Source organism: Lynx canadensis, chromosome D1 (genome assembly GCF_007474595.2).
Source record: "Lynx canadensis isolate LIC74 chromosome D1, mLynCan4.pri.v2, whole genome shotgun sequence".
NCBI lineage: Eukaryota > Metazoa > Chordata > Mammalia > Carnivora > Felidae > Lynx > Lynx canadensis.
The window spans coordinates 27,098,410-27,125,865 of NC_044312.2; the positions used below are offsets into that span (position 1 = coordinate 27,098,410).

Consider the following 27,456-nt stretch of genomic DNA (forward strand, 5'->3'; position numbering starts at 1 on the left):
AGAGTGCGGCAGTGCGCTGCCCGGCGCCATGCTTCTGCTGGGCATCTTAACCCTGGCTCTCGCCGGGGGACCCGCTGGCGGGGCAGAACCAGAGCAGGAGGTGGTGGTTCCCATTCGACTGGACCCGGACATCAATGGCCGCCACTACTACCGGAGGGGTCCCGAGGACTCCGGGCACCAGGGACTCATTTTTCAGATCACAGCATTTCAGGAGGACTTTTACCTACACTTAACTCCAGATGCTCAGTTCCTGGCGCCCGCCTTCGCCACTGAGCATCTGGGCGTCCCCCTCGCGGGACTCACCGGGAGCTCTGCAGACTTGCGACGTTGCTTCTACTCTGGGGACGTGAACGCCGAACCAGACTCCTTCGCCGCTGTGAGCCTGTGCGGGGGTCTACGCGGAGCTTTTGGCTACGGAGGCGCCGAGTATGTCATTAGCCCACTCCCCAACGCCAGCGCGCAGGCAGTGCAGCGCAACAGCCAGGGCGCACACCTCCTCCAGCGCCGGGGGGCCCCTGGCGGGCCACCCGGAGATCCCACCTCTCGCTGCGGGGTGGCCTCAGGCTGGAACCCCGCCATCCTGCGGGCGCTGGACCCTTATAAGCCGCGAGGGACCGGCTTAGGAGAGAGTCGCAGCCGGCGCAGGTCCGGGCGCGCCAAGCGCTTCGTGTCTATCCCGCGGTTCGTGGAGACACTGGTGGTGGCAGACGAGTCAATGGTGAAGTTCCACGGCGCGGACTTGGAGCATTACTTGCTGACGCTGCTGGCCACAGCGGCGCGACTCTACCGCCATCCCAGCATCCTCAACCCCATCACCATCGTTGTGGTCAAGGTGCTACTTCTCGGAGACCGCGACGCCGGGCCCAAGGTCACGGGCAACGCGGCCTTGACGCTGCGCAACTTCTGCGCCTGGCAGAAGAAGCTGAATAAAGTGAGTGACAAACACCCAGAGTACTGGGACACAGCCATCCTCTTCACCAGGCAGGTGAGTTAGATGATCTGTCACCTCTTTGGACCCAGATAACCCCATTTTCTTAGGGTCACCGTCCTTAGCTCTCCAAATGCCCTTTGTGCCAAGTAAGTGACCCCGGGTTAAAATTTTGTTGATCTCTCCCGTCTCCCACTTTGGTTCTAACAGGGACAGTCCGCTCCTGGGCTCCGTGGAGCTTCGGCTCACGTGCATCTGGATGCACGTGGGCTGTCGGAGGAGCGCCTGCTACTTCAGAAGGTGTTGGCCTGGCGTGGCCAATCAGCGCCTCCTAGATCAGGCGCGGAGGGGCCGGAACCCAGGAAGTTGCCGCCCCGGAGCCGCAGTGTGCCTCCAAGGCAGATAGGAGGCGCTCTGAGGATGGTGTTGGAGGGGTCGGGAAAGGTCCGCCCCTGTTCAACCAGGGCGTCTAAATCCTTCCAGACAGCTCTTCTGAGGCTTCTTTTCTCTTCTTGTGAAACTGGAAGGTGATGCAAGCGTTCCAGTTCGGAGCCTGGCTACATTTCTTCTGGGTAACATGTTCAGTTATCCTCTGTCCTGGGCCTGGAAAACCTGGATTGGGACGAAGGGAGTCAATTGGGATATTTTGTGGGTTGAAATGAAAAAGACAGACTCAAGTACTGGGAGCATTCCGTCCTTCTTTGCTGCTTCTCCTGTACCCTTGTGTGCTGGGCCTGCCTTCCATTTGAGGGGATTCCAGTCCATTCAGAGCAGGCCATCTAGTTCAAGCACCTGTTTGGAGGTTGGAGTTTCAAGTGGAGTTGCACTTGGAGTCGAGTTGGGAAAAATCTCTCAATTTTCCCATTTCCTTGTTGGCCGAGGGTGACCCATTTGCCCTGATGTGTTATGGAGCAGAGCAGCAGAGGTTACTTATGACACCGATTCACTGAAACTTCTGATGACCACACTTGACTGTAGGGCTCCAGTTTCTGCCCCTGGCAGTGTGCAGGTGGTGTGAGCTTAGTAAAGAGCATCTGGAGACCCCAGGTGCAGGACTGGAAAGGTACTGAGTGTTGGGAATGGAAAGATGGTCGGATCACAGAAGCACCTCTGCTCTTTGCTATGGCTTTATGAAAATTTACATTCACAGGTATTGTGGTGACTGGGTACGTTGAAGATTTTGGATTCTTGAAATTTCTCAGATTCATGGGACTGGGAGGAAGAGGGGCATCCAAGTGACCCGCTTCCTCTGATTTTGGGGGTTGCAACTTGAATTGGTGCCATGCTCTTGTTTTGTTATTGTCATAACCACATCATTCTGGGAATGGCACAGAATCCTTGGTTACCCATGGGGCTCTCACTCTCCACTGTTTCCAAAGGCCACTCAGAGCTGCACTGGCACACACCGGGCTGGAGCTAAAGTCTTCCACACTAACCCATTTGGCACCGCCTGTCCCCTCCTGGAATTGAACTTCCTCTTTTCCCAGCCTTCTCCTCCCACCACCTGGTTCCTCTAGGGAGGTCTTTGGCCTGAGTCTGTTTCCTTGCACTCATTCTTCCAATTGAGGTCTGTAGAGCTGCCACTGCCCAGCCCCTGCACACACTGTCTGAGTCATGGGGAAACTGCAGAGGAGGTGGCTTCGACCTCTGCACACAGACCAACTCGGCAGTCAGATTGCTGGGGGGAGAAAGCAAAGGCCAAGAACAGGATATCTTAATGGGCAAAGCAGCTGTTGGCCCATCTGCTACCTGGGATGCCCCTGTGGAGGTCACTCAGTGCTTCTAACGTAACAGACCTCAGTCTCCACCGCTTTGTGGTTAGGTTGACTTTTGGAGCCAGCCCTAGAAAGAGGACTCCTGCTGGGAGTATGGGCCACATCATCAGAAGGATTCGCGTTTTAAAGAAGAAGCAATCAAGCAGCATGACAGCTTCTGTTTGTCAGTGGTGTCTAGACCCAGGGGCTATGCTAACCATGCATAATGGGTACAAGATGCATGGCCACTTGGGTCAGAAGCAGTGATGTGCAAGATGTGAATTTTGGAAGCTGTCTTTCTCTTAGGCTTCTAGAGGGCGAAGCCAGAAAGTGGGGAAGCTGTGTTGGCAGGACCAACATCCAGGTATGTGCTTAATGCTTTCGAGTAAACATCTCTGCCTCGCCTCCTTGCCAGCACAGACTTCAGGGCCTGCAGCATTCTCAGGGTCTTAGGAACTGCTCATTCCTGAATTCCCCTGGGGAAGGTACAGTATGTGGTGAGAACACGAGCCTGCAGCTGCTCTTTGTAGACAAGGCAGATGTGGTCTCTGGGAACCTGGAGGAGTCTCCTGCTGCACTCCAACGCAAGAGAAACTTGTGTTTTACTTTGTAAGGTTTAGTAGTAATCCTTTAAGTCGGGTATGAACTTCCCTGATTATTGTAATGTTGGTGTAAGCAATGCTTTTTCAAACTAAAATGAGGAGATATATATATATATATATATATATATAGGATATGCAGTAGGATTGCATATCTATTTATCTATATCTATCTATATCTATCTATATCTATCTATCTATCTATCTATCTATCTTTACAGTTGACCCTTGAACTTGGGTTTGAACTGCATGGGTCCACTTACAGGTGGACTTTTTCCAATACAGTATAGGACTCTAAATGGATTTTCTTTTATGATTTTCTTAATAACAATTTCTTTTCTCTAGCTTACTCTACTGTAAGAGTACAGCGTATAACACATATAGCATACAAAACGTGTGTTAATTGACTGTTACTGGTATGTTTTGGTCAACGCTAGGGTATTTGTAGTTAAGTTTTTAGGGAGCCAAAAGTTATGTGTGGATTTTAGACTGCAATGGGGGTCAGTGCCTCTAACCTTCATATTGTGCAAGGGTCAATTGTATATGGTTTGTTTGGATAACAAGTTTTTAGAAATATGCTTATTTTGTTAATCACCTTTGGTCTATAATGGATCTTGAACTGTCAGACATCTTTAGAGTCACCTATTCCTTGGTCCCCCCAGAAAATTCTGAAAAATGGCTAGTGACTCTGATAGTACACAGGAAGGAAGCAGGGAAGGGTCAGTCTCCATCAGACTGTACTTCCTCCTATGAGGAAGAGGCGAGAACAGCACCTGTAGAGCTCCAGGTGCCAGGTACCTGAAGGGGGAACAGTGGGAGCATTGGGACTGATGGGCACCGGAGCACCCCCGTTGACCCACTGTCAGAGTTGCTGTGCATGAAAACAAGTCTGGGCCCAGGCTATGGGGAGACGCTGCTGTCCTCTTGGCGGGCAGAGGGAGGGGTGTGGGGTGTTGAAATCAAAACACTGGAAAGACATGACCCAGGGAGGAGACTTTGCTGTGCGCAAAGGAGAAAAAAAGAATTGATCATACAACAAATATTTTGGCAATTTGAGGAGTTTTCTTAAAGATTCAGAGTCAGTTCACGGTCTTGGAGAAGGAGCGCACATTTGATTCTGCAAAGCAATCAGTCTCCAGACTCATAACAGCAGGGTGAGGTCAGCACGGGATTGGAACCAGGATCTGTGGAGAATTACAGCCAGTCTTTCTGGGTGGACATTCATTTCCGTGAGAAGACAAGTTTCAGTGGCTTCTTGTTGCCTTGGGCAGCAGGAATGAGGTATCTGGTGCTGGGGCTCAGTAGGACTGCATTTCTCTCGGTCTCCTCTCCCTTAACCTCCGATGCCTCTGCAATTTGGGTAACTTTGTGGCAGACTGGCTTTCGTGAATTTATTCTACATTTCAAAAGTGCTTACTGAGCAGCTGTTATTTCCAGGTACTGTCCTGGGCTGTGGGGGTACAGATATTACGATGTGGCCTCTAGCTCTCAGGAATTCACTGGATATCTGGGAGCCTGACAAAGAAATAGCTTATTACACAAGGGTGTGTTAAGTGCCATGGGGGAGGCATGAGCCCTCTGTTGGAAGTCCGGTGGGGGATTGTTCTTCTTGTGGCTAGAGCCAGGAAGGCCCTCTGAGGGAAGGGACAAGGGACAGGTGGCAAGAAGGTATTGGGCTTGGGAGCTGGTGGTGATGGGAAAGGAAACTTGTTTCCTGTGTTGCAGGAGTCCCTCTTCTCCATTCCACCATCTGTTTTGCTATTTGTAACATTTTCTCCTTTGAACAGACTTTGTTTTTTAGGATTTGCAATTTGTGGTTTTTCTGCATGAGTATTCCTTCATTTACTTTATTTATTCTGTTGCACTTATTTTATTTTTATTATTATTTTTCAAATTTATTTATTTTGAGAGTAAGAGTGCACAAGTGGGGGAGGGGCAGAGAGAGAGAGACTCCCAAGCAGACTCCACACTGTCAACTCAGAGCCCCATGTGGGGCTCGAACTCATGAACCATGAGATAATGACCTGGGTGGAAGCTGTATGTTCAACCAACTGAGCTACCTGGGCGCCCCTATTCTGTTGCACTTAGTAGGACTGTATGCCGTTCCCTCCCCCTCTCCCCTCACCATTTTTTCTATGCTCTGTTTCTCCTCTTTTGAGATTCTCCAGGGCAGGCTGCTTGCCATTGTTCTCTTCTCTTCTGTTTCCTTCATTCATGTCCTCACCTTTCTGCCTCTTAGTCCCCAGCTTGGTGCTTACCTTGTTTTGGCCTTGAGTAGTACTATGTTTTATGGGGGCACATGCATGTATTCTATACTGTGTAGAGAGGAACAGCACTCTGGAGGCTCAGTTGAGATAGAGGCTAGTTCTTTCTATAATAAATGACTTGCCATATGGCAGTGAAATTTAGCATTCAATTAAAAAAAGGTAATAAGGGGCGCCTGGGTGGCTCAGTCGGTTAAGCTTCTGACTTCAGCTCAGGTCATGATCTCGCGGTTTGTGAATTCAAGCCCTGCGTCAGGCTCTGTGCTGACGGCTCAGAGCCTGGAGCCTGTTTCAGATTCTGTGTCTCCTTCTCTCTCTGCCCCTCCCCCGTTCATGCTCTGTCTCTCTCTGTCCCAAAAATAAATAAACGTTAAAAAAATTTTTAAAAAAGTAATAAAATGATAACATGTGTTTTACACATATCTCCTAATACAATAAAGAGAGTTATAGTGTTGTCAGAATCTTTTGGAAGTTGGACCTTGGAAGATATTAGCAAAGAGGGGTACCTGTAGCTTTGGTATTTAAGAGTTTGTAAATCTTTATCACTGAATGGAAACTGAACACTACTTCTGGGAGGGAGGAGGGAGGAGGGAGGAAGGGGAATAGGAGAGGAAGGAGTGGAATATGGTTGCTCCCAGACTTGGAAGGTGATTGTTCTTCTCCCTCCTTCTTTTACTTATACCAAATAAGGAAGCCTATATTAATAATGGAGGATGGGGGAGGAAGTTTGGAGGAAGGAGTGTGCACCAGAATCTTTTTTTTTTTTAATTTAAATTCCAGTTTGTTCACATAGAGTGTAATATTAATTTCATGTATATGAGTTAGTGATTCAGCACTTCATACAACCCCTGGTGCTCATCATGAGTGCACTCATTAATCACCATCACCTATTTAACCCATCCCCCCACACATCTCCCCTCTGGTAACCATCCATTTGTTCTCTATAGTTAAGAGTCTGTTTCTTGGTTTGTGTCTCTCGTTTTGATTGTTTGTTTTGTTTCTTAAATTCCACATATGAGTGAAATGATACGGTATTTGTCTTTTTCTGACTTATTTCACTTAGCATAATATTCTCTAGCTCCAACCATGTCATAAATGGCAAGATTTCATTCCTTTTGATGGCTGAGTAATATTCCATTGTATGTATATACCACATCCTCTTTATCCATTCATCAGTTGATGGGCACTTGGGCTGTTTCCATAATCTGGCTTTTTTAGATAATGCTGCTATAAACATCAGGAGGAATGTGCACCAGAATCTTCTTCTTTCTTTTTCTTGAACGCTGGTTTAGATAGGAAGGCAAATGAGGTTTTCTCCCTCCTTTGGTCTTGCTGTCATCCTGTCTTTGAACTTCTTGGTAGATGTTTGTGCCACTCATGGTGCTTCCCCACACCTTGCCTTGATGCCTGGTCTTGGCTGCGTGGCACAATGGAAAGAACATGGACTTGGAGTCAGGCAGAGTTGAGTTTCAGTCCTGCCACTTGACTTTTAGCAATGGTCATTGAACGAATCAGCCACCTGGACTCCACTTTCCTTATCCATAGAAGGATAATGATGATGACAATGGTACTGAACTTAAAGGCATTATCAAGGATAAGTTACTGGGTATTCCAGAATAAGCACCTGTTGTCATCACTACCTTTGTGGTCTGTCAGTATGTTTGTTGTTGTTGAATAATTATTTATAGATCCTTTGCCAGAACTTACACTTGGGATGGCCCTGTTTTAAAGCATTCTGTCTCATTGTACTTGTAAGTACACTTAATACATGTCTGTTTTTGTGTGAAAACTATGGACTCAGCACATTCCCACTGACTTGTAAACTCCTTTAAGCAAGGAGTGCTGATTTGTAGGGGCACATGAACCCCAATGTTTATAGCAGCACTATCAACAATAGCCAAATTATGGAAAGAGCCTAAATGTCCATCAACTGATGAATGGATAAAGAAGATGTGGTATATATACACAATGGAATACTACTCAGTGATGAAAAAGAATGAAATGTCACCATTTGCAACAGACATGGATAGAACTGGAGGGTATTATGCTAAGTGAAATAAGTCAGTCAGAAAAAGACAGATATTGGGGGTGCCTGGGTGGCTCAGTCGGTTAAGCAGCTGACTTCAGCTCAAGCCATGATCTTCAGTTTGTGAGTTCAAGCCTGCATTGGGCTCTGTGCTGACAGCTCGGAGCCTGGGGCCTGCTTCAGATTCTGTATATCCCTCTCTGTGTCCTCCTCATTCTCTGTCTCTGTCTCTCTCTCTCAAAAATAAATAAACATTAAAAAATTAAAAAAAGAAAAAGATATCTTATGTTTTCATTCGTATGTGGAATTTGAGAAACTTAACGGACCCCAGGGGAAGGGATGGAGAATTATTTTAAAAAATAAATGAATCTAAAAAATAAATAAATGAATCTAAAAAAAAAAAGACTTTTGTGTCTTTGTAGCCCCTCCAGTGGGCCGTGCATGCTGCCGTTGTTCAGTATGTATTCATGGGAGGAAGGCACTGATACTAGTGAAAGGAGTGTGTGTAGCTCTGGGTGCTTAGGTAGCTCACCTCCCTTCCTGGGGATCATTAACTCAGCGTTTTCAGCTGTCAGGCTGCAGGGTTGGGAGGGGTCAGGTTCTTCTGGCATTTCGTGTTGGCTCTTTGCCATCAGCTTTTGCCCTGGAGAAAGGAGAGGCCCCAGCAGGGAGCCAGCAGACAGGGTGCACAGGAGGGACGGGGTCAGTGTGTCAGTGCAGGTGTGGGGCAAGGAGCCAGGAGCTTGCTCAACCAGGAAAGGGGTGCAGGCGCTGCTCTAATAGCACTCTTGGCAGTCAGTCCTGTCATTCCCCTCTCCCCAGGCCTCTCCCAGGCCTCTCCCTCTTCAGTGGCCAACCTGTGCTTTGGGGGCTGAGGGTATGGGCTGGAAAGTCTTGCCATCTTGAGATTCCCCAGCCCCTTCATCTCTGGAAGCAGTACTGATGTGAGGGAAGCATTCAGCTCTCAGGCGGCACTTCTGAATTTCAGTCTTCACTCTGCCCCTCCCCTCCTGTCTGACCTTGGGCTCACCGATCCTGGGCTAGTAACTTACCTTCTCTGAGCCTCATATGTAAAATGGGGCCTGACAATGGCATCTCCCTCATAAAGCTATTGTACAGATTTAAGAACTAATACAGGAAAGCTCTTAGAACAGTGTCTGGCACCTGGTAGCAGCTCAGTGTCAGCTATTAACATTGTATTCGATATGTATCCTCTCTTGAACTGATGATTTCCAGAAAAAGCTTGGTCTTCCTGCATGCTTTGGATTTCTCTTATTCTTGTCTTAGTTACCTTGGTCTCCCACTGTAACACCATTTTGTACATCTTGAGGAATTAATATTCTAGCGAAACCCACTCTGCTGATAGATGTTTCCAGAGTGGGTTCTCTTCTTCACCAGGCATCCCTAGTCCCATTGCCCAGACACCCAGAATTGCTAATTTTTTCCCCTTCTTCTAGCAAAACAAGGCCCTCCCATGCTTAGGGATTACAAACAGAGGTAGATTTGGGGTTGGATGAGGAAATACAGAGATGCACGCCAGAGATTCAGATGGGAAACAAGTTAAAGGCACAATATTAATACAAGCACTGGGTGGTTTTCAACAGTACTTATGCTATCTTAACTAGAGTGCTGTGGTTCAGACCAAAGACCCCTGCTGGCCTTGGTGTCAAAAGGGTTCAGTAGCTCATTCTTTAGTTAATAGCTGTATGGCTTTGGGTGAGTTCATGGAGCTTCAGTTTCCTCATCTACAGAGTGAGAGGTTGACTCCCAAGTTGTGTGAGTACAATACTTGGAAGCTGCGGTGTGGCCATGAATATAAGCACTGGCCCACATGCTTACAAGTTCATAATGAGTAGGAAGTTGGCTGCATGAGAACACATATCTTCTGCTGCATTAAAAAAAAAGTTAATGTGCTTGATTTTTGTGGGTCCTCCACCCCGTACTGCTGGAAAATATGAGCATCTCAGTATGTGGCTGGGGAAATGAGAGGAGGTGGGAAGGAAGGCCATGAGGAATTGTGGTGAGGCGTGGAGGGAGTGGGCATGGTAAATGTGGATTGGGCCACTGCAAGGTACTTGCTTTCAAGTCATGGCTCTCCAATCCTAAATTATTTTATGAAAAGGTACAGTGAGAAAACAATAACCTGGGAAGACCAGGGTCTTGGCCAAGATGATTCTTGGGTCATCTGGAACAGCAGCTGTAGCTTCAAGGAGAAATGGCAAATTACCAGAAATAGTGAGGCAGGTAGGGGCTGAGTGGGAAGTGCCTCCACCCTCCAGGCAGAAGGAACCAGAACAGTTTCTATTTCTGGAGACAAGGGCCTGAGCTGAAGAGGTTAAGGCAATTTGAGTGCATCTGAGTTCATTCCAGAAGGGTGGAGACATTCAGTGCCACAAATGAGGCACTACTGAGCCCTGCACACCCGCCTGTAGGCGTTCAAAGAACTAAGATCCAGCAATTCTTCATTTGAGTCCCTGGCTGGGGGAAGAGGGCCAGGCAGAGCCTCTGACCCCAAACAGCTGCATCTTCCCACAATGAAGACACTGGTTACTGCAAGCCTGCTGCTCTCAGCTACACCCTGACCCTCAGGAAATCTGCCGGCTCCTTCCTTGTTCCTCTTGTTTGATCCAGGGAAACCGGGATTTCTTGATGGAAAGAACAGGTTGCTCCTGGCCAGGAAGGGTCTGCAGCTGCATGTCTATGCTCCAGAGAGAATCCACCCTCCTGGAGAAGAATGGAGGCCTTTTTATTGGCTTTAAGGACCTTCCAGCGGCAGAGGCGGGCTGCTGGGCAGTGGAGCTCCAGTGGCTAATTAGACCCCAGTCTGAGCTGTCAGTCTGGTCTCACCATTTCTGCTGAGCAGAGCAGCAGATGGGATTCTGAATGTCCACATGGGTGACCTTCACTTTTCTGGGAGTTCGTTTCATGGATTAGTAGACAAGATCATCCTTAGGGTTCTTTCCATTCTAGAAGTTTATCATTGTGTGTGTTCCTTTCATAACCTACAGGGCCAGAAGGGGCTGAGCACCCTGGGATCAGGGAAGGAGCAGAGGAGACTGAGGCCTGAGGAGAGAAGTGACCTGCCCCAAAACACACATCTACTTAGTGGTGGGGCCAGGGCCAGAGTCTAGGCTTTTCCATTCTTGTTTCCATGCCTTTTCTCTTACACAAAGCCCGCAGTGAGTGTGCATGGTGGCCCCAGGATGGTGTCATGTTTGTCCTACAGGCTCTCCCTATGGGCTGTGACCACTAGACGAGAATTTTCAGAGACCCCTGCCTTAGTGGGGAGGCTGTACTATAGTGTCTAGGGATGCATGGGCCCAGCCCCCTCCCCCTTCCATGCCTCTGTGCAAACCTCTGTTCTTTCCTTCTTTGTCCCCTGCCTTCTTCTCCCTCCGTTCTCAAGCTGATCCGTGTGACCCTGCCCTGTTCCTCAGCAGTTGTGTTCCTTAAACTGCTTGTCAGGTGAACTACCCCTCCCAGGTTTTGATAGCAGTTCTTTTCTAGGTCTCAGAACTCTGAAGGAAGGAGAACTTTCTGGAAGAGTGAGCCTTTGGAAAGGGAAGAGTACTTGGAAGAGAGGGAGTTTGAGGTTCACCCTGAAGGGTTCCAAGAAATGGCAGACATGCCACATGTGAGCCCAGGACAGCAGATCAAGGCCAGGCGTCCACCGCTCATGGTTGACCTGTGTATTCTGGAGTCTGATTACCCTCCCAGTTCTTTGGCCAGAGTTAACACTCATTAGGAGGTGTGACTATCACCTGACCATGGGAAGCCAAGTTTGACTGCTCAGGTGGTAAACTTTGGAAGGCTCTGGATTAAATTTTGCTGATTTTCTGTACTATGACCACTTTTCCTCCTATGCCTCCTGGCCCCACTAACTCTGCTGCCCAGCTGTTCCCCACCATCAGCATGTGCATGCACACGCACGTGCACAGAGCCCTAAAGAGAAATAAGATTGAGAACAGCTCTGGGTGTGTTTATGTGAATGCCTTGGCTACCACGGAGAACACACACCACTCTTTCTCCTGGGAATTCACTTAGGAGCTGCTGACCAATCAGCTGTGACATGGTGCAAAGAATGCTGGTAACCAGTCGTACAGACCCCAGTGCACATCTCCGCTCTGTGACCTGGGCCTCTCTGAGCGTCAGCTTCCTTGTCTGTGGAAGGTGATAATAGCAGTCATTCTTCCAGTGGGATGTTGTGAGGATTAAGTAAGGTCATGCACGTTAAGTACACACACGATGTCAGCATTTAATAAATCATCGCCATGATTAACTGTGAGCATGGGCCTCAGTTTTCACCTTTGACAAATAGGTATAATGATGTATCTGCCTCCTAACACTCTCTGGGGGATTAAAATGAGATGATACATGTAATAGTTTCTTGTAAACTGTGAATGAAGACAAGGATGTAATGGAAAGAATACCGGTATCACTGATTCAACAGTGTCTTCTCTATTGTGATTAAGTATCTTGTCCTGTTTCCAACTCCTGGGCTCTTAAGATATGTAGGTGCATTGATGGCTCAATAAGTTTATTAAGATATCCATCCCCAGAAGTGCTTCCCATCAGGGTTGTTGCAGGAAGTCCTAGTTTCTGATGCAGGTTTCAGTACAAAAAAGAGGGACTGTCTTCGGTGGCAGTTCATTTATTTTTTGTTCCTAGCAGCCGCTGAGCCAGTGGTCCCTTTGAACTTCTGTAGCCAGTTGAGCTATGTCTGGATAGGAGACTGTATCTGCCTCATTCTGCCTCCTCCCAATTCAAGGAAGCCAAATCTCTGGCTTGGGTGGGTCCTTGGCCCATGACACTTTGGCTGAGAATCTGAGCTTAATTCACGGTTGTCCAGTCACTCCGCAAGGACTGAGACTGCTCAGAGCTGACTCTGGATGAGGAACACACTTGCCTTCCACTCCCACCTGCCTCAGTTGTCCATGACTGGAACCTCACCCAGCTGTAGGAGTCGCCATTTTCTGGTTCAGAAGTCTGTCTCTATATAAAGCAATGACCTTGTAGTTTAATTTTGTACCTCCTAATTTCCGCCCACAGGATCTCTATGAGTAGGATTTGGGCACAATCTTCTCAGTGAGCCATAGGGCTTTCTTCCTGATGCTTCCTCCCTCAGTCTGGGTTGATTCTATGTGTAGCCCTGCAACCCTCTGAGAGAAAGGACCTGTCTAGGAAGGTGCTGGACTTCGTTAGACTGGGAGTTGGGATGAGCTGAGCATCCCATAGGATGCCTTTCTTTCCTCCAGGCTCCTTCTGTACCCCATCCTAATTTCTGCCTGGCTTCTTGCTTCTCCCCCACCCTGGCAGGACCTGTGTGGGGCCACCACCTGTGACACGCTGGGCATGGCTGATGTGGGCACTATGTGCGACCCCAAGAGAAGTTGTTCTGTGATCGAGGATGATGGGCTTCCATCAGCCTTCACCACTGCCCATGAGCTGGGTAAGGTTGGAGGGTACTCTTGGGTACGGGGAGGAGAGCTCCCCTCTGGGGTCCTTTTGGATTTGCCCTGGGTGCTTTGGTCAGGGGGTAGACATCTGTCTTTGCTTCCTCATGTCCTGAAGCTTTAGGGATCCTTTCTTAGGGTCAGAGTCTGCCTTAGCAATCGCTTGGTTTTATTTTTTCTGATTGCCCCAGCCCAGTTGGCCAGCAATATTGTCTGACTCAGCAGTCAGAGTATCTCATCAATTAAGCATGAAGGGGAGAATATATTAGATAACACTGCTGCTCTCATTGAGCCCACAGCCTGATGGACAGGACAGAGAACACAAGAACACTATCTTAACATTTGCAAAGTAGTCAGTCTATCACTACGTAGAAATGACCAGCCTGAAAATTGCTGACATGGGCTCTCTAGCTTCCTCAGCTGAACCGCCCTCCCCTCCCCTCCGCCCTGCTGCTTTAAAACTGCATAGCCCACATCCTTCTGCCCTCTGAGTCCTCTTGCCTCACCCCACAGGCCACGTGTTCAACATGCCCCATGACAATGTGAAAGTGTGTGAGGAGGTGTTTGGGAAACTCCGAGCCAACCACATGATGTCCCCAACACTCATCCAGATTGACCGTGCCAACCCCTGGTCAGCCTGCAGTGCTGCCATCGTCACCGACTTCCTGGACAGTGGGCATGGTAAGCCAGGGTGACAGAGGAGGGACTTCGGGGTTGTCACTGGAGTGACTGCTCACTACCTCTCTGCACCTGTCCTCTGTTACCTAAGGTGTGCATGAGCCCAAAGAGTTGGGTTCTCTAGGGAGTCCATTCCACTGGCTCTTGCTTCAATGTCTCCCTATCATTCAGACTCACGGCTAGCTGAGCTCACCTTTCTCAACTCATCTTTGATGAATGTCCTTGGCTCCCTGTAGGTGACTGCCTCCTGGATCAACCCAGCAAGCCCATCTCCCTACCTGAGGACCTACCGGGTGCCAGCTACAGCCTGAGCCAGCAGTGTGAGCTTGCCTTTGGTGTGGGCTCGAAGCCCTGTCCCTACATGCAGTACTGCACCAAACTGTGGTGCACTGGCAAGGCGAAGGGGCAGATGGTGTGCCAGACCCGCCACTTCCCCTGGGCAGATGGCACCAGCTGTGGTGAGGGCAAGTTCTGCCTCAAGGGGACCTGTGTGGAGAGACACAACCTCCATAAGTATAGGGTGAGTGTTCTGGAGCTGAGTGGGAGGCAGGGGGTGGACTCGGAGGCCTCCAGCGGGAACAGGTTTGCTGTGTAGCCATAATTGTGTCACATTGCTGCACTGTGCCTCCATTTACCTGTCTGTGGTCCTATCCCCTTCTTGACTCTAAGCCTGGAGGCAAGAGATATGGTAGGTCAGAGAACTTGGTGAGGCCTTAGACATGTGAGGAAAGTCTTTCATGTGGAATAAGGGGGCCCAGCCCTGAGTTCTGTGCCTCATCCTACCTGGGGAGGAGTGAGCACTGAACCCAAAGCCAATCACTAGATATTTGGCATTCCTCACTTGTTGGCTCCTTCCAGCCTCCCCTTATCAGCTATTTCTTTTTCTTATGATAATGATGACTAAATTTATTGAGCACTCACTCTAAATTCTTTATTTAAACTTTTTAATGTTTATTTTATTTTTGAGAGAGAGAGAGGGAGAGGGAGAGAGACAGACAGACAGACAGACAGACTGTGGGTGGGGGAGGGGCAGAAAGAGAGGGAAACACAGAATCTGAAGCAGGCTCCAGGCTCTGGGCTGTCAGCACAGAGCCCAACACAGGGCTCGAACCTGTGAACTGCAAGATCATGACCTGAGCCGAAGTCAGACACTCAACTGACTGAGCCACCCAGGTGCCCCTATCATCTATTTCTGAGTGTGTTCTGTTTCCAGGGAGCTCTGGGCCAGAGGTGAACCAGGCTCAGAACTGAAAGGAAACAGACCTTTGGGCAAGCTTCAGTAATTTGCTACATTCCAAACCAAGTTTCTGTCGTGATTGTTTTTTGAAGCTAAGACATAACTGAGCAAAAGTTATTTTTTTCATGGTAAAAAGAATAACAGTTGAATAAGAACAAATTTTAAACCCCACATGTTCTCTGAATATAATAAAAACTTTATATTCTTCTGGTCTGGGGGTGGGGTCACAAAGGGATTGGGACTTTGTCGGACAGGAATAAGCAGTCCATCCTCTTTCTGGATCCTGGAGATGATGGTCCCTTCCCCATCCTTGTCTTGGATGCAGAGGACCTTGCCTTGGGGTTTTATGTACAGGGGGGCAATATAATACAAAAGCATTTGCCAGCACTTTATCAGTTGCCCTGAGCTGGGTTTGGTACACAATTATGTAAAATCTTGTTCTATGTTTTGGGAACATATATTTAATTAAGCCTTTGGCCATTTATTAGGCATCATCCCACTGTATTCAGAGAACTATGTGAGGTACTGTGTGGTGGTCAGTGAAAGAAATAAAACATGGGTTGTGTCTCAGTGGGCTCACAGTCTAGTGGCGAAGCTAGAAATGTCACTGTAATCCAAGACCCAGAGAGGCATGTATTCAGTGTTAAGATAGAAGTGTGAAAATGTGTCATGGGGGAATAAGGAATGAGAGATTAATGATGACTGGGGGGGGGGGGTTCTGAAAAAACTTTGGCAAGGAGGTTGGATTTGGAGAGGGACTTGAGGAATGAGTAGGGTCTCAACAGGCAGGAGCAAAGTCAGGGAGGTGGGGCAAGCTGGAGGGGTGGACAGGCCAGAGCTATATGGGAAACATCTTTGGGGGTGTGGTTTGGGGCTAGTCTGGGGTTGCCTTGACCACCAGAAGGTCCCGAGGACAGGCCAGCCATGGCCAGCTCCTTCTCTTGGGAAGAGGAGTCTGGAGGATAAAGATGTTGCCCAAGAGGATACTGGATATAGGAAATGTGATCTGAGAAGACAGTATTTCCACATGCTTTCTGGAATTCTCAGTCCATCAACAGCAACATCCACCATATCCTCAGTCTCTTTTCTGGACATTCCCTTCACCACCCTGGCCCTTCACAAAGGACACTGCCCTAATCAGCCGAGGTCAAAGCACAAAGCTTATCTTACTGATCACACAGCCCCAGTGCTGCCCTGGGATCTCATTTGCAAGAATCACACTCTGACTACCAAGGCCCTGTTGTCCAGCCCTCTAGTTTTGGACTCCAGCAATTCTTCAGTCCCACCTGCTCTTCCTGTGCCCTCACCAACCTCCTTCTTGAGCTGCAATTCCGTGGTCCATTGTTAAAATCACTCCTTCATGTACACTCGTGGCTCCCATGCCCCTGCCTCTCTCTGTCGTACTCGCTAGGATAAACCACTGTCCTGGTGGAATCCAACTGTCACTCAACTGTGCAGGTGGAGGTGAGTGCGGCTGGAGAAAGACATGGAACCATGTTCAGTGGGTTCAGCTTAAACTAATGGCCTGACAACTTAGGGGGGCCTGCAATGCTGCTCAGGAGTCATATGGTATTTTATTTCCTTTACTGCATTTGTCCTCCCAACATCCTACATGATTATATCACACCTTCGCCTCTCTCTGCCATTACCAACCCTTTCTCTTCATTTCCACTTTTGCCAGTAGTCTTTCTTCCCATCTCATTAATAAAAAAACAAGCAATCAAGTAATCAGAAAAGAACTTCCACCAACTCCCACCACCACATCCACTGTCTGTCCTGCTTCTGTGCTTGTAATCTCTACCTTTCCTCCTTTGCTATGGATGAGCTGCCCACATTCTCATATGGGGCCTGGCGGTGCAGTGCTTTGTGCTTAGGATAGTATCCCCTCTATTCAAGGAAAATGCTCCATAAATTCTTCCGTCTCTCTCCTGCAGTGTCAGATTTCCCCTCTCTTGAGTTGAATCATTTCTATCAGGATACAAACTTGCTATAATTCCTCCCATCTTAAATAAAACTTCTCCTGATCCTACTTCCTCTCCATAAATCAAAATCTATCTCTCTGACTCCCTTTACCACAAAGTTCCTGGAAAGAGTGGTATGAAATTTCTCTCTCCAGTTCCTGTCTTGCCATTTTTCTCTGGAGTCCATTCCAATCTGGCTTTCAGTCCCACTATTCCTCTAAAAATAACTCTAACTAAGGTCGCCAAATGGCCTCTACACTGCTTAAGGCAGTGATTGATTACCATCCTCATATTGTCTGACCTGTTAGCAACATTTGACACAGCTGATCACTCTCTCCCCTGGGAACACAGGCTCGTGTCTTGGTTTCCCTTCTCCCTACTGGCTGCCCCTTCTGGTCCCCTTCACTGGCTCTTCCTCATATTCTTGTTTTTCCATGTTGGGCATTCCAGCTTTCAGTCCTTAGCTCTCCTCACTATCCACACTGACTTCTTAGGTGATTCATTTAGGCCAATGGCTTTAAGTACCATTTACACTGATACATTGAAGACTCCCAGATGTGTATCTCCAGCTCAGACCTCTGTCCTGAACTACAGACTCACATGCCTCACTGAATCTTGATTTCTCCATTCAGATAAGCATCCTAAACATAACATCTGTAAAACCAAGCTCCTGATCATCTGTCCTGAACTTGCTTTGGCAACTCCATCTTCCCGTTGCTCATGCCAACCCTCTGTTCTCTCACACCCGCCCATCTACTATTTCAGCAATTCCTGTTGATTCTATCTTCAAAATAGATGCAGAATTGAACTATTTTTCCCACCTTATCTGCTTCCACCCTGTGCCAAGCTACTGTCAACTCCCCCTTGGATTCTTGCTCTTGGCACCCTAGCTGATCTCCTTGCTGCTGGTCTTACACCTCACAGACTGTTCCCAACATAGGGGCCAGAGGGATCCTTTAAAATGTAAGTCAGGGGGCGCCTGGGTGGCGCAGTCGGTTAAGCGTCCGACTTCAGCCAGGTCACGATCTCGCGGTCCGTGAGTTCGAGCCCCGCGTCGGGCTCTGGGCTGATGGCTCAGAGCCTGGAGCCTGTTTCCCATTCTGTGTCTCCCTCTCTCTCTGCCCCTCCCCCGTTCATGCTCTGTCTCTCTCTGTCCCAAAAATAAATAAACTTTGAAAAAAAAATTAAAAAAAAAATAAAATGTAAGTCAGGTCATGCCACATGCTCAGAACCCTTCAGGGACTTTACTCCGTGTGCTCTGGACAAGTGAGTCCTCTATCTGCCTTCATCTCCTGTTTCTCTTGTTCATGTGATGCTGGAGCACTCCAGGCCCGTCCCTCCTTAGGGTCTTTGCGTTGCTCCCTCTGCCTAGAATGCTCTTTCCCTCCTATCTGCACAACTCCCTCCTGTACTTCCTTCAGGCATCTGCACCACCGTCACCTCTGTAGTGAAGTCTCCATGACCCCCTGTAATGGAGAGCAGCCCACCTCACCAAGGCCCTCTCCACCGCTCTCTCCCCAGTGCCTGCATTTAACTGCTTCTGACACAATATGCCCAGGCCTGTTTTTATTGTCTATCTTCCCCTGCTGGGATGCAGTCATTTTCAGGGCAGGGATTTGATGCACACAGCGTTGACATGGAGTAAGAACTCAATAGGTATTTGGTGAATGAATGGCACATGGCAGGAGTGTTTCCTGTGAGATGAATGTACTGAAGGATTAAGCACTGAAGGAAAACTGGAGAAAATGAGGTGTATACACAGACTCTTCAGTTTATTAGTGGTCATGTCAGGCCTTTGAGAGAGCAGCTTCCCAGGTGTGATGGGGACAAAACCCATATTACAAGGCACCGAGGAGGGAGGAGGTGGAAGGAGCGAATGTAGAGACTCTTAGGAAGTGAAAGGCCAGGAGGAGGTGGGGTGCTAGTTGCAGGAGGAGGTGGGGCTAACAGCAAGTAATTCTTCACTGGATGAGAGACATGTTGACTCAGTGAAGCAAAAGCTATCGGACAGAAGGGCAGATAGAATAACTATGCTGCATGTATGCCTAAGTTAAAGTATTTAGATTACATGCAGCCAGTTCCTGATTAGCTCCATGTGGGTTAGTCACTTTGGATGATGTATGAGAGCATTTTAATCCCAGGCTTGTACAACTAGGCCGCTTCCTTTGTTGCCCAACTGATGTGTGTTCAGGGGATGAAAACTCGCTTTACTGGCATCCTAAGAAAAACAATAATGAAAACTATACCGTTTCTCTCCCCTCTCCACCCTCTTGAAAAATGAAACAACACTGCATAGTTCACCCTGAAGCCAAACAAAGTTTTGGGATTGCTTTGTAGTCTCCTATCTTCATTTCCTCTGAGCACAAATGTTAGAACCTCTTGCAGTGAAACTTTCTCAATTTCAGCCCGGTTGAGCTTAAGATCTGCTTAAGTCTGGTTTGGAGAGGAGTCTGGATTATGGATCATTTATAAATAAAAATGTTCAAGTATCTATGGCAACAAGGTTTTCTGGCAAGACTGGGGGCCCGCCCCTGCCTTAGATTTAGAGACTCTTGTCAATACGCTAAGAGTAGGTAAGGAGAAACCCATCTTGCTCGGTGGCAAACACAGTGCTAGGAATTTTCACACACGATGTATCATTTAAATCTGTCTGATCTCACACCTGAGTATTACTGGTCCCATTTTTGCTAATGAAGCACCTTAAATTTAAGGAGGTTTCACCCCTTGCTCAAGACCACCCATGTGGTGAGGGCAGAGATGATGACAGAACTTGGCTATCTGACCCCATAGCCCAAAGGGGCTTGTCTTCGGAGTGGCCTCATTTATAACTGGGTGCAGTTGGCATTTGCTACTGACCAGGTTGAAGTGTTCTGTGGGCGCTGTGTGGACCCTGACCATTTGCTTGTCATTTTCCCCTTATGATCCACAGTGGACTTCATTCCAGTGGGACGGGATGGAATGGTGGGGGCTGTACCCGTGTAGCTGTTCTGCAGGCTCCCGGTGTGCATCCGGCCGCTGCAGGAGTATGACAGACTCTTTCTCATAGGTGGACGGTTCCTGGGCCAAATGGGAGCCCTACGGCCCCTGCTCACGCACCTGCGGGGGGGGCGTGCAGCTGGCCCGGAGGCAGTGCAGCAACCCCACCCCTGCCAATGGGGGCAAATACTGCGAGGGGGTGAGGGTGAAATACCGATCCTGCAACCTGGAGCCCTGCCCCAGCTCAGGTGAGGAGGGGAGGGCAGTGTTGGCCTGTGCCCGGGGACATCGAGGCTGGAGAGCACCCCTCCCTCATCCTCCACACTCTGGATACTTCATGGCTGCAGATTGACAGCAGTCAAGATTCTATCCCCTAGGACAAAGTCTGGAAGTGCAGAGGAGCAGATTCCTCTTGGGATCATTTCTTCCCCACTCCCCTTGGGCGGGGGTGTTTTCTTCCCCCTACTTAGGCTGGGGGGCTAAGTGGCCCAAGAGAGTGACACACTAGATGTCCTCTTAGTTAATTAAGTCTCGCAAGCCCATCACTCATAAGCAGGGACTCTTTATCCAGGGTCCATGAGCTTGGAGGGGAGAAAATTACGTCTCTATTTTTACTAGCCTTTTTAAATTTAAAATTTATCATTCCCTTCAGTGAGTTTAGTATAGTTTTTACTAATCTTTCTATCTAAAATTATTATTTCTTTTAATTAGCAAACTGCAATGCTAGTGGCACTACACGCGACTTTGTCCGCAGTAGAGATCTTGAATATGTTCATATGACATTTCAGTTATTGCCATTTCTCAGAATGCCATTTCTTCTCATCACTACTTGAAAATGACGGTGGTTATTAGACTCATTATTGAATCTTGTTATGTATTGGGCTAACAAGGAGCACACATATCACAAATATGTTTTGATATATATTGATAGTTGTATATCAGTATAATTAGTATTATTTGTCGTGGATGTAATTTATTTTATTCATGTCATAACATTCTGAAAATAGTTTCAGAAGACTCCTGAAGGATTGTGTAGCCCCAAACTGTTTAGGGTGTCTGTTATGGAGGGAATTGAAGGCGGCCCATTGTTTGGGGGTTGTGTGATTGGCTGTGACCTGCATCCTTTGGTCCTAGCCTGCTTTAGTTCTTTGAGAAGGGATGAGGATAACTCAGATGAGGGTAAGAGGTGTTGAAGGCCACAGGCGCTGAGCACCCTGGGGAGGAGGGCTCTCTCTCCCCCATCACTCCTCCCTTTAGCTTCCTGCCTGTGCTTCCTCCCTCCACAGCTTCCGGCAAGAGCTTCCGGGAGGAGCAGTGTGAGGCTTTCAATGGCTACAACCATAGCACCAACCGGCTCACTCTTGCCGTGGCATGGGTGCCCAAGTACTCAGGTGTTTCTCCCCGGGACAAGTGCAAGCTCATCTGCCGAGCCAATGGCACCGGCTACTTCTATGTGTTGGCACCCAAGGTGAGTGAGCATGGGGCAGGAGACCAAAGCAGAGACAAAGTCTTTGGGATGCATCTGGCTGAACTGCCCTTCTTTCCTTTTCTCCCTTTCCTGGGGGCACTGCAGGTGGTGGATGGTACACCATGTACTCCTGACTCCACCTCGGTCTGTGTCCAAGGCAAGTGCATCAAGGCTGGCTGTGATGGGAACCTGGGCTCCAAGAAGAAATTCGACAAGTGTGGGGTGTGTGGGGGCGACAATAAGAGCTGTAAGAAGGTGACAGGCCTCTTCACCAAGCCCATGTGAGTTCTGGGTCCTGGAGCAGGGGGAGGAGGGCTAAGTGGAGCTGCTCCCAGGTGGTGGAAACTTGGGTTAGACTGGGGTAAATGGGCTGCGCCCTTGGTGTAGGGGCCACTCAGACTCTTCTGGGAGTATGATATTCAGCCAGCCAGCCAGGCAATTGACAGAGATGAATGCTTGAGGAGTCCACCACTGAAAAGGAGATGATATTTAGGGAGATGGCAGAGAAACATTAGAGTCTATCTAGAGTTCTAGAGTAAGACTGGCCAGTGTTCAGATCTCAGTTACCCATTTTCTGGATGATCTTGAACATGTGACAACATCTCTGGAATTCTGGATTTCCTCACTTGTATAGTGGGCCTGATATGAATATATTTCCTATTGTGCTATTGTGAAGATTAAGGGTGTTACTCTAAGTAAAATGCTCAGTGTAGTACTTGGTGCATAATAAATGCTCACCAAATGTTCATGATGATGATCACAAAACACAAAACATGCCTGGGGACAAAATGTGACAGCCTGCCCATCTCCCGGAGCCTGAGGCCCTGGCCTCAGGGATGAGATTGAGGTGAGAATGGCAATAAACGGCAGAGTGAGTGGCTAGGACTGATCGATTCCCTCTTCCTGGGAGATGTGTACAGAGTCAGCTGAAGAAATGTCTCTAAGCTTCTTCTATTCCCACCTCCAGAGCCCGGCTTTCTGAAGTCCAGCAGGTTCCTTTTTATTTTCAGGGGGAATGTGCTCCTTTGGAAAGTCCTGCCTCAGGTTCTGGAAGGAGCTGGAGCAAGCAGAGTCCCTGAGCTCTCAGTTGAGCAAGGCTATGGTTGGCTCTGAAAACTTGGGAGGCCAGGTGCTATGATAGAAAGGCCTAGATGGCTGTCCAGGAGCCTCAGCTGCCTCTTCTGGACACAGTGCCCTCTGCTGGGCCTGTAGGTGGGCAAGTTTTCTGGGAACAGGTGGCACTGCAGGTGGGTGGTGTTCACAGGGATCTGCAGGGGGTGACCAAGTGGAGAATTAAAGGTAAACACCCCCAGACTTGCTTCACTGGCTAAATGGCAGGCACTCCTTTCATGGACTAGTGGAGCTGGAAGGAGCCTTAGATATCATCTAGTTTGACCCCCTCACTGTATGGGTGAGGACCCTGGAACCCAGAGAGACTGATTTGTCTGAGCCACCAAGGAGGTGGTGTCCAAGCCAGGGCTTCATCTGGGTGCCCGACTCCAGGGCCAGTGTGTCTCATTACGTCTAGTCCCAGCCTTGGGCTCAGGGACTGAAGCCTTGCCTTCTGTTCCTCCTCCACTTCCTCCTCCTTCTCACAGTTAGTATATATTGAGTGCTTACTGGATGGCAGGCACTGTGCCATAGGCTCTAGGTGCTTTAATGAGGTATGTGTGATTATGATCTCCATTTCACAGATGAGGCAACTGACAAGCTAAGTGACTTATCCCAGGCCAACAGCTAAGCCAGTGATAGAGATGGGTCTGGCTCCAAAACCTGTGCTTTACTCCTGCCCTAGAATTCATCACCATGTAGGGGTGTCTGGGTGGCTCAGTCGGGGAAGCATCCGACTCTTGATCTCAGCTCAGGTCATGATCTCTCATGGTTTGTGAGATTGAGCCCCACGTTGGGCTTTGTGCTGACAGTTTGGAGCCTGCTTGGGATTCTCTCTCTCTATGCCCCCCCCCCCCAAAATAAAGACATATGAAAAAAATTTTAAAATAAAAGAATTCACCACAGTATAAATATCCTGAATAAAAAAGGCCACAGGGTGGCACAGCCAGTGTATGTAGCTTCAGATGATGTGGTGACAATCTGAGGTACTGCCTTCCAGTTTGTGTGCCCCCCCTGACCTTCCGTGCTGTGGTTGAGCAGTCTCTGCCATCTTGGTGACCTCCTGCAGGGGTTGTGAAAGGGGCATCAGCTATGACTTTAGAGGGGGATGAGGGCATTATGTCCAGGCAGGTGTCTAATATACGATCCCCTTTCTCACCACAGGCATGGCTACAATTTTGTGGTGGCCATCCCTGCAGGTGCCTCGAGTATCGACATCCGCCAGCGTGGCTACAAGGGGCTGATTGGAGATGACAACTACCTGGCCCTGAAGAATAGCCAGGGAAAGTACCTGCTCAATGGGCACTTCGTGGTGTCGGCCGTGGAGCGGGACCTGGTGGTGAAGGGCAGCCTACTGCGCTATAGCGGCACGGGGACCGCGGTGGAGAGCCTGCAGGCCTCCCGGCCCATCCTGGAGCCCCTGACCGTGGAGGTCCTCTCTGTGGGCAAGATGACGCCACCCCGGGTCCGCTACTCCTTCTATCTGCCCAAGGAGCCTCGGGAAGACAAGGCCTCTCACCCCAAGGACCCCCGGGGCCCCTCTGTGCTCCACAACAGTGTCCTCAGCCTCTCCAATCAGGTGGAGCAGCAGGGCGACAGGCCCCCTGCACGCTGGGTGGCAGGCAGCTGGGGGCCTTGCTCTGCAAGCTGTGGCAGTGGCCTGCAGAAGCGGGCGGTCGACTGTCGTGGTCCCCCAGGGCTGCATGTGGCGTCTGCCTGTGATGCAGCCTATCGGCCGGTGGAAACGAGAGTCTGTGGGGAGCCCTGCCCGACCTGGGAGCTGGGTGCCTGGTCGCCTTGCTCCAAGAGCTGCGGCCGGGGATTTAAGAGGCGTCCACTCAAGTGTTTGGGCCCTGGAGGGCGGCTGCTGGCTCGGGACCAGTGCAACCTGCGCCGGAAGCCCCAGGAGCTGGACTTCTGTATCTTGAGGCCATGCTGAATAGGACTGTCCTTTTCTCCTTCTTACTCTCTGCCCAATTGGTGCTGCCAGTGTTCTGACCAGCTGGAGCCGTGGGCAGAGGGCAGTGGCTGGGGGTCCATGCCATGACGTCACCCACTTCCAGGGACAAGGACCAGGGACAGGAGTGAGAAGTCCCCTCCTCCTCCCTGGCCTCGGTGGGGGAAGCCAAGTGACTAATGCACAGTCTACCTCACGCCGGGCTCCTCCAGGGCCCAGTCTCTGGGAGAGGCTGAGAGGTGCGGGCACTGGGTAGAGGCGCCGGGGCCTGGTTTCCAAGGGACCTGGAGGATGGGCACCTCCCAGGAAGAACTTCAGGGACCTTGGCCCCCATCAGGGAGGCCACAGGCTGCTGGAAGAGCCATGGCCCAGCAGCTTGGCACCCTCAGGTGGCCCCGGGGGGCTCTAAGCCGTTTCTGAACAGGCAGATTTTTATGGTGCTGTCAGCCCACCTTTTCTTTCTGACTGACAAGGACTGAATAATGAAAAATGGCTGGGGTGGGCCAAAACTGGTGGGAGAGTGGGATTAGGTATAACTGGAGCCTGGGCCACCCCGTTTGGGAAGAGGTATATGTGTAGGGGGAGTCTGGAGGTTTCTCATCGGTTTTCTACTCCTGGCCCTCCCTCAAGAGCCACCCACCTCTTCTCACTGTGTTGTCTATGACATCAGGCTGGTGGGAGGGCTTCCAAGTACATGCCCTCTGACACATTGCATATAGATATAGGAAGCCAATAGGGAGCCTACTGCCTTCTTAAAGAGGGATCTGACCATTAAAATAAGATACAAGGGATGATGGATTCTGTGGTAAAGCACGGAGTTTGAAGAGTGACGTAGGGGGTTCTGTATCACTGGTGGCTGGGCTTGAACTTATGGCGCACAACACCCTGGGATGGGGAGGAGGAGGCCCCAGTTCAGATGGCTTCTTCTTCCAGAGAGGCAGGTATAAATAGGGCTGCTACCTTAGCTCTGTGTTGCCTCAGAGAACCTTCAGAGTGGCCATGGTCTTGTCCCCACTAAGAAGGGCGTGGGAAATGCACAGAGGGCTAGGTGCTGAACATCCACATGCCTGCAGGTTGGTTTTCATCTGGCCAGCTACATATGGTCTGGCTTTGGGCACATCACATGGCATTGCAGTTGGATAGTGAGGTTCACTGTTTGCTACCTCAGGCTATGCTCTCTGGGAACCAACATTTGTCCCTCCCCAGGGGCAGTGGTGACCCTGGTGCTTCCAGCAGACCTGGCTGTTGTCCTCCATAGACTGAGCTGCCCAGACACAAAGATGATTGTGTGGTGCATTGTGTCCTGCTCCTCATAGCCCAGCCAACCACCCACTGGTGTTCCAAATATGAAGACAGGATCTCTCTCCTCAAGTGCCTTGGGGACAGGTTTCAGGTGACATCAAGAATCAATAATCTGACCCAGAAGCCCTTGGCAGCCACAATGAGAACTCTTGTCTATCCTGGAAACATGTTGGGGATATAGATACCAGGGTGTTTCCTATAGCTCCACATGGGAAGATGTTTTGGAGTTAGCAGTCTTTGGTTAAGCAGGGTATTTCTTGAAGGTGCAGCTGCTCCAGCATGTACATGGGAGATTCTGCTTCTGAGTCAGGTAATATATACTGGACTTTAGCAAGGTGACATCAGAGCAAGTATCTTCCCTGGGAAAGGGGTTCATTCCTTTTATTTGGCATCCCCTAATAGCCAGAACCCCCAAACCAGCCATCCAGGCAAGCCTCTGGGATGGTTTTCCAAATTCCAGCCTAACCCCAGGCTGAGCCCTCGAACAGCGCTCCCCCAGAGGGGCCGAGGGCATGTGGATTTCTGAGGCAGGGCTACAGTCACTTCTGAAGACTGAAGTGAGGAGGAATCTTCCCCCCTGCATGGGTGAACACTGTGGGGCTGCAGCATCAAAGGGAACCCAGGGCTCTAGGGCAGATGTGGACACCCACTAGCCGACGATAGCACTGCACCCTGTGCTTGGTGCACCCATCCTTGGTGAGGAGGTGGTGGCACAGGGGCTGTGCAGAATGGGCGGGGGAATGGGGTGGGAGGGAAGGGAGCTGCCATCAGTGGGGGTGACTGGCCCCCTAGCAGAGCAGCTTTACAAATTATTTCAAGGAGGGACAACCTATCTTGTTCCTGACACAAGCTGGGTCTCAGTGCTTTTTTCTGTTGTGATGTCTTTCTTCTTCCTTTTTTTTTTCTTTTTAAAATAAGTATGACCAAGACAACTTGGGAGGTTTGTCTTATCCTTGACCATTTTGCTAATCCAACCATGCTCTCCAAGGCTGAGCAGAGACAAGCCTCAAGGTATAGGTTTCTGGTGATGGGATAAAAAAAAAATTAAGGTGGTATCTCATGTCTGTGGAAGAGGAGGGAGATTCTGTGGGCTCCAGAAACTTCTTCCATGGGGTGTGGACCAGTTAGGATCTGGGCTCTGGAGCCCCCTGCCTCCTCTGCCCTTTGTGTGCACTGACTAGAGGAGTCCAACCTTGTGAACCTTGCTGTGCTGGAGTAGAGGGCTGGGTGAGCTGGGGGGCTTGGTTGTTCCCAGCCCGGGAGTTGGCTCCCAAAGGCACTAGACACTGTCACTTACAGAGCCCCCTTTGTGTTTGGTTCTTTTGCATTCCACGTGCTGCAGAAGGATGGAAGGACCTGGGTACTGGCTAGGCTGTGTATACTGTGTATACATGGGAGCTGGCTGCTGCAGGGACGACAGCCTGCTCCTAATAAAGTTGTAAGTATTTAAAATCTGTGTCCTGCTTCTGTGATTTCATCTTATCCATGCATAGATCCCCTTGTATCTGCTGTGAACACACACGATGCACCAGCCATGGGAGTAGGGGCTATGATAGTCACAACAGTGACTAGGACAGGCACAGTCTCTGTCCTGTGCAGCCCCCAGGCTAGCTGGGGAGGCAGAGTGAACAGTTGGGAAGCAAAGATCCAGAATAATGACAGATGAGGTAGGTGCAAAGAAGAGATGAACTGATGCTAAGAAAGAGAACTTGCATCTGGGTGTGTGTGGTGTGTGGGGTAGAG

The 27,456-nt window shown here is 49.4% G+C and overlaps 1 protein-coding gene across 1 annotated transcript; it reads left to right on the top strand.

The window, feature by feature from the left end:
* ADAMTS15 (ADAM metallopeptidase with thrombospondin type 1 motif 15) lies at positions 1–27,183 on the top strand. The gene is made up of 8 exons (XM_030333281.1): positions 1–985; positions 12,888–13,020; positions 13,538–13,705; positions 13,939–14,222; positions 19,947–20,124; positions 21,163–21,344; positions 21,450–21,625; positions 23,619–27,183. The coding sequence occupies exons 1-8, from the start codon at positions 29–31 to the stop codon at positions 24,391–24,393; spliced, it is 2,853 nt and encodes a 950-aa protein (XP_030189141.1). The 5' UTR covers positions 1–28; the 3' UTR covers positions 24,394–27,183.
* The last annotated feature ends 273 nt before the right edge of the window (positions 27,184–27,456 follow it).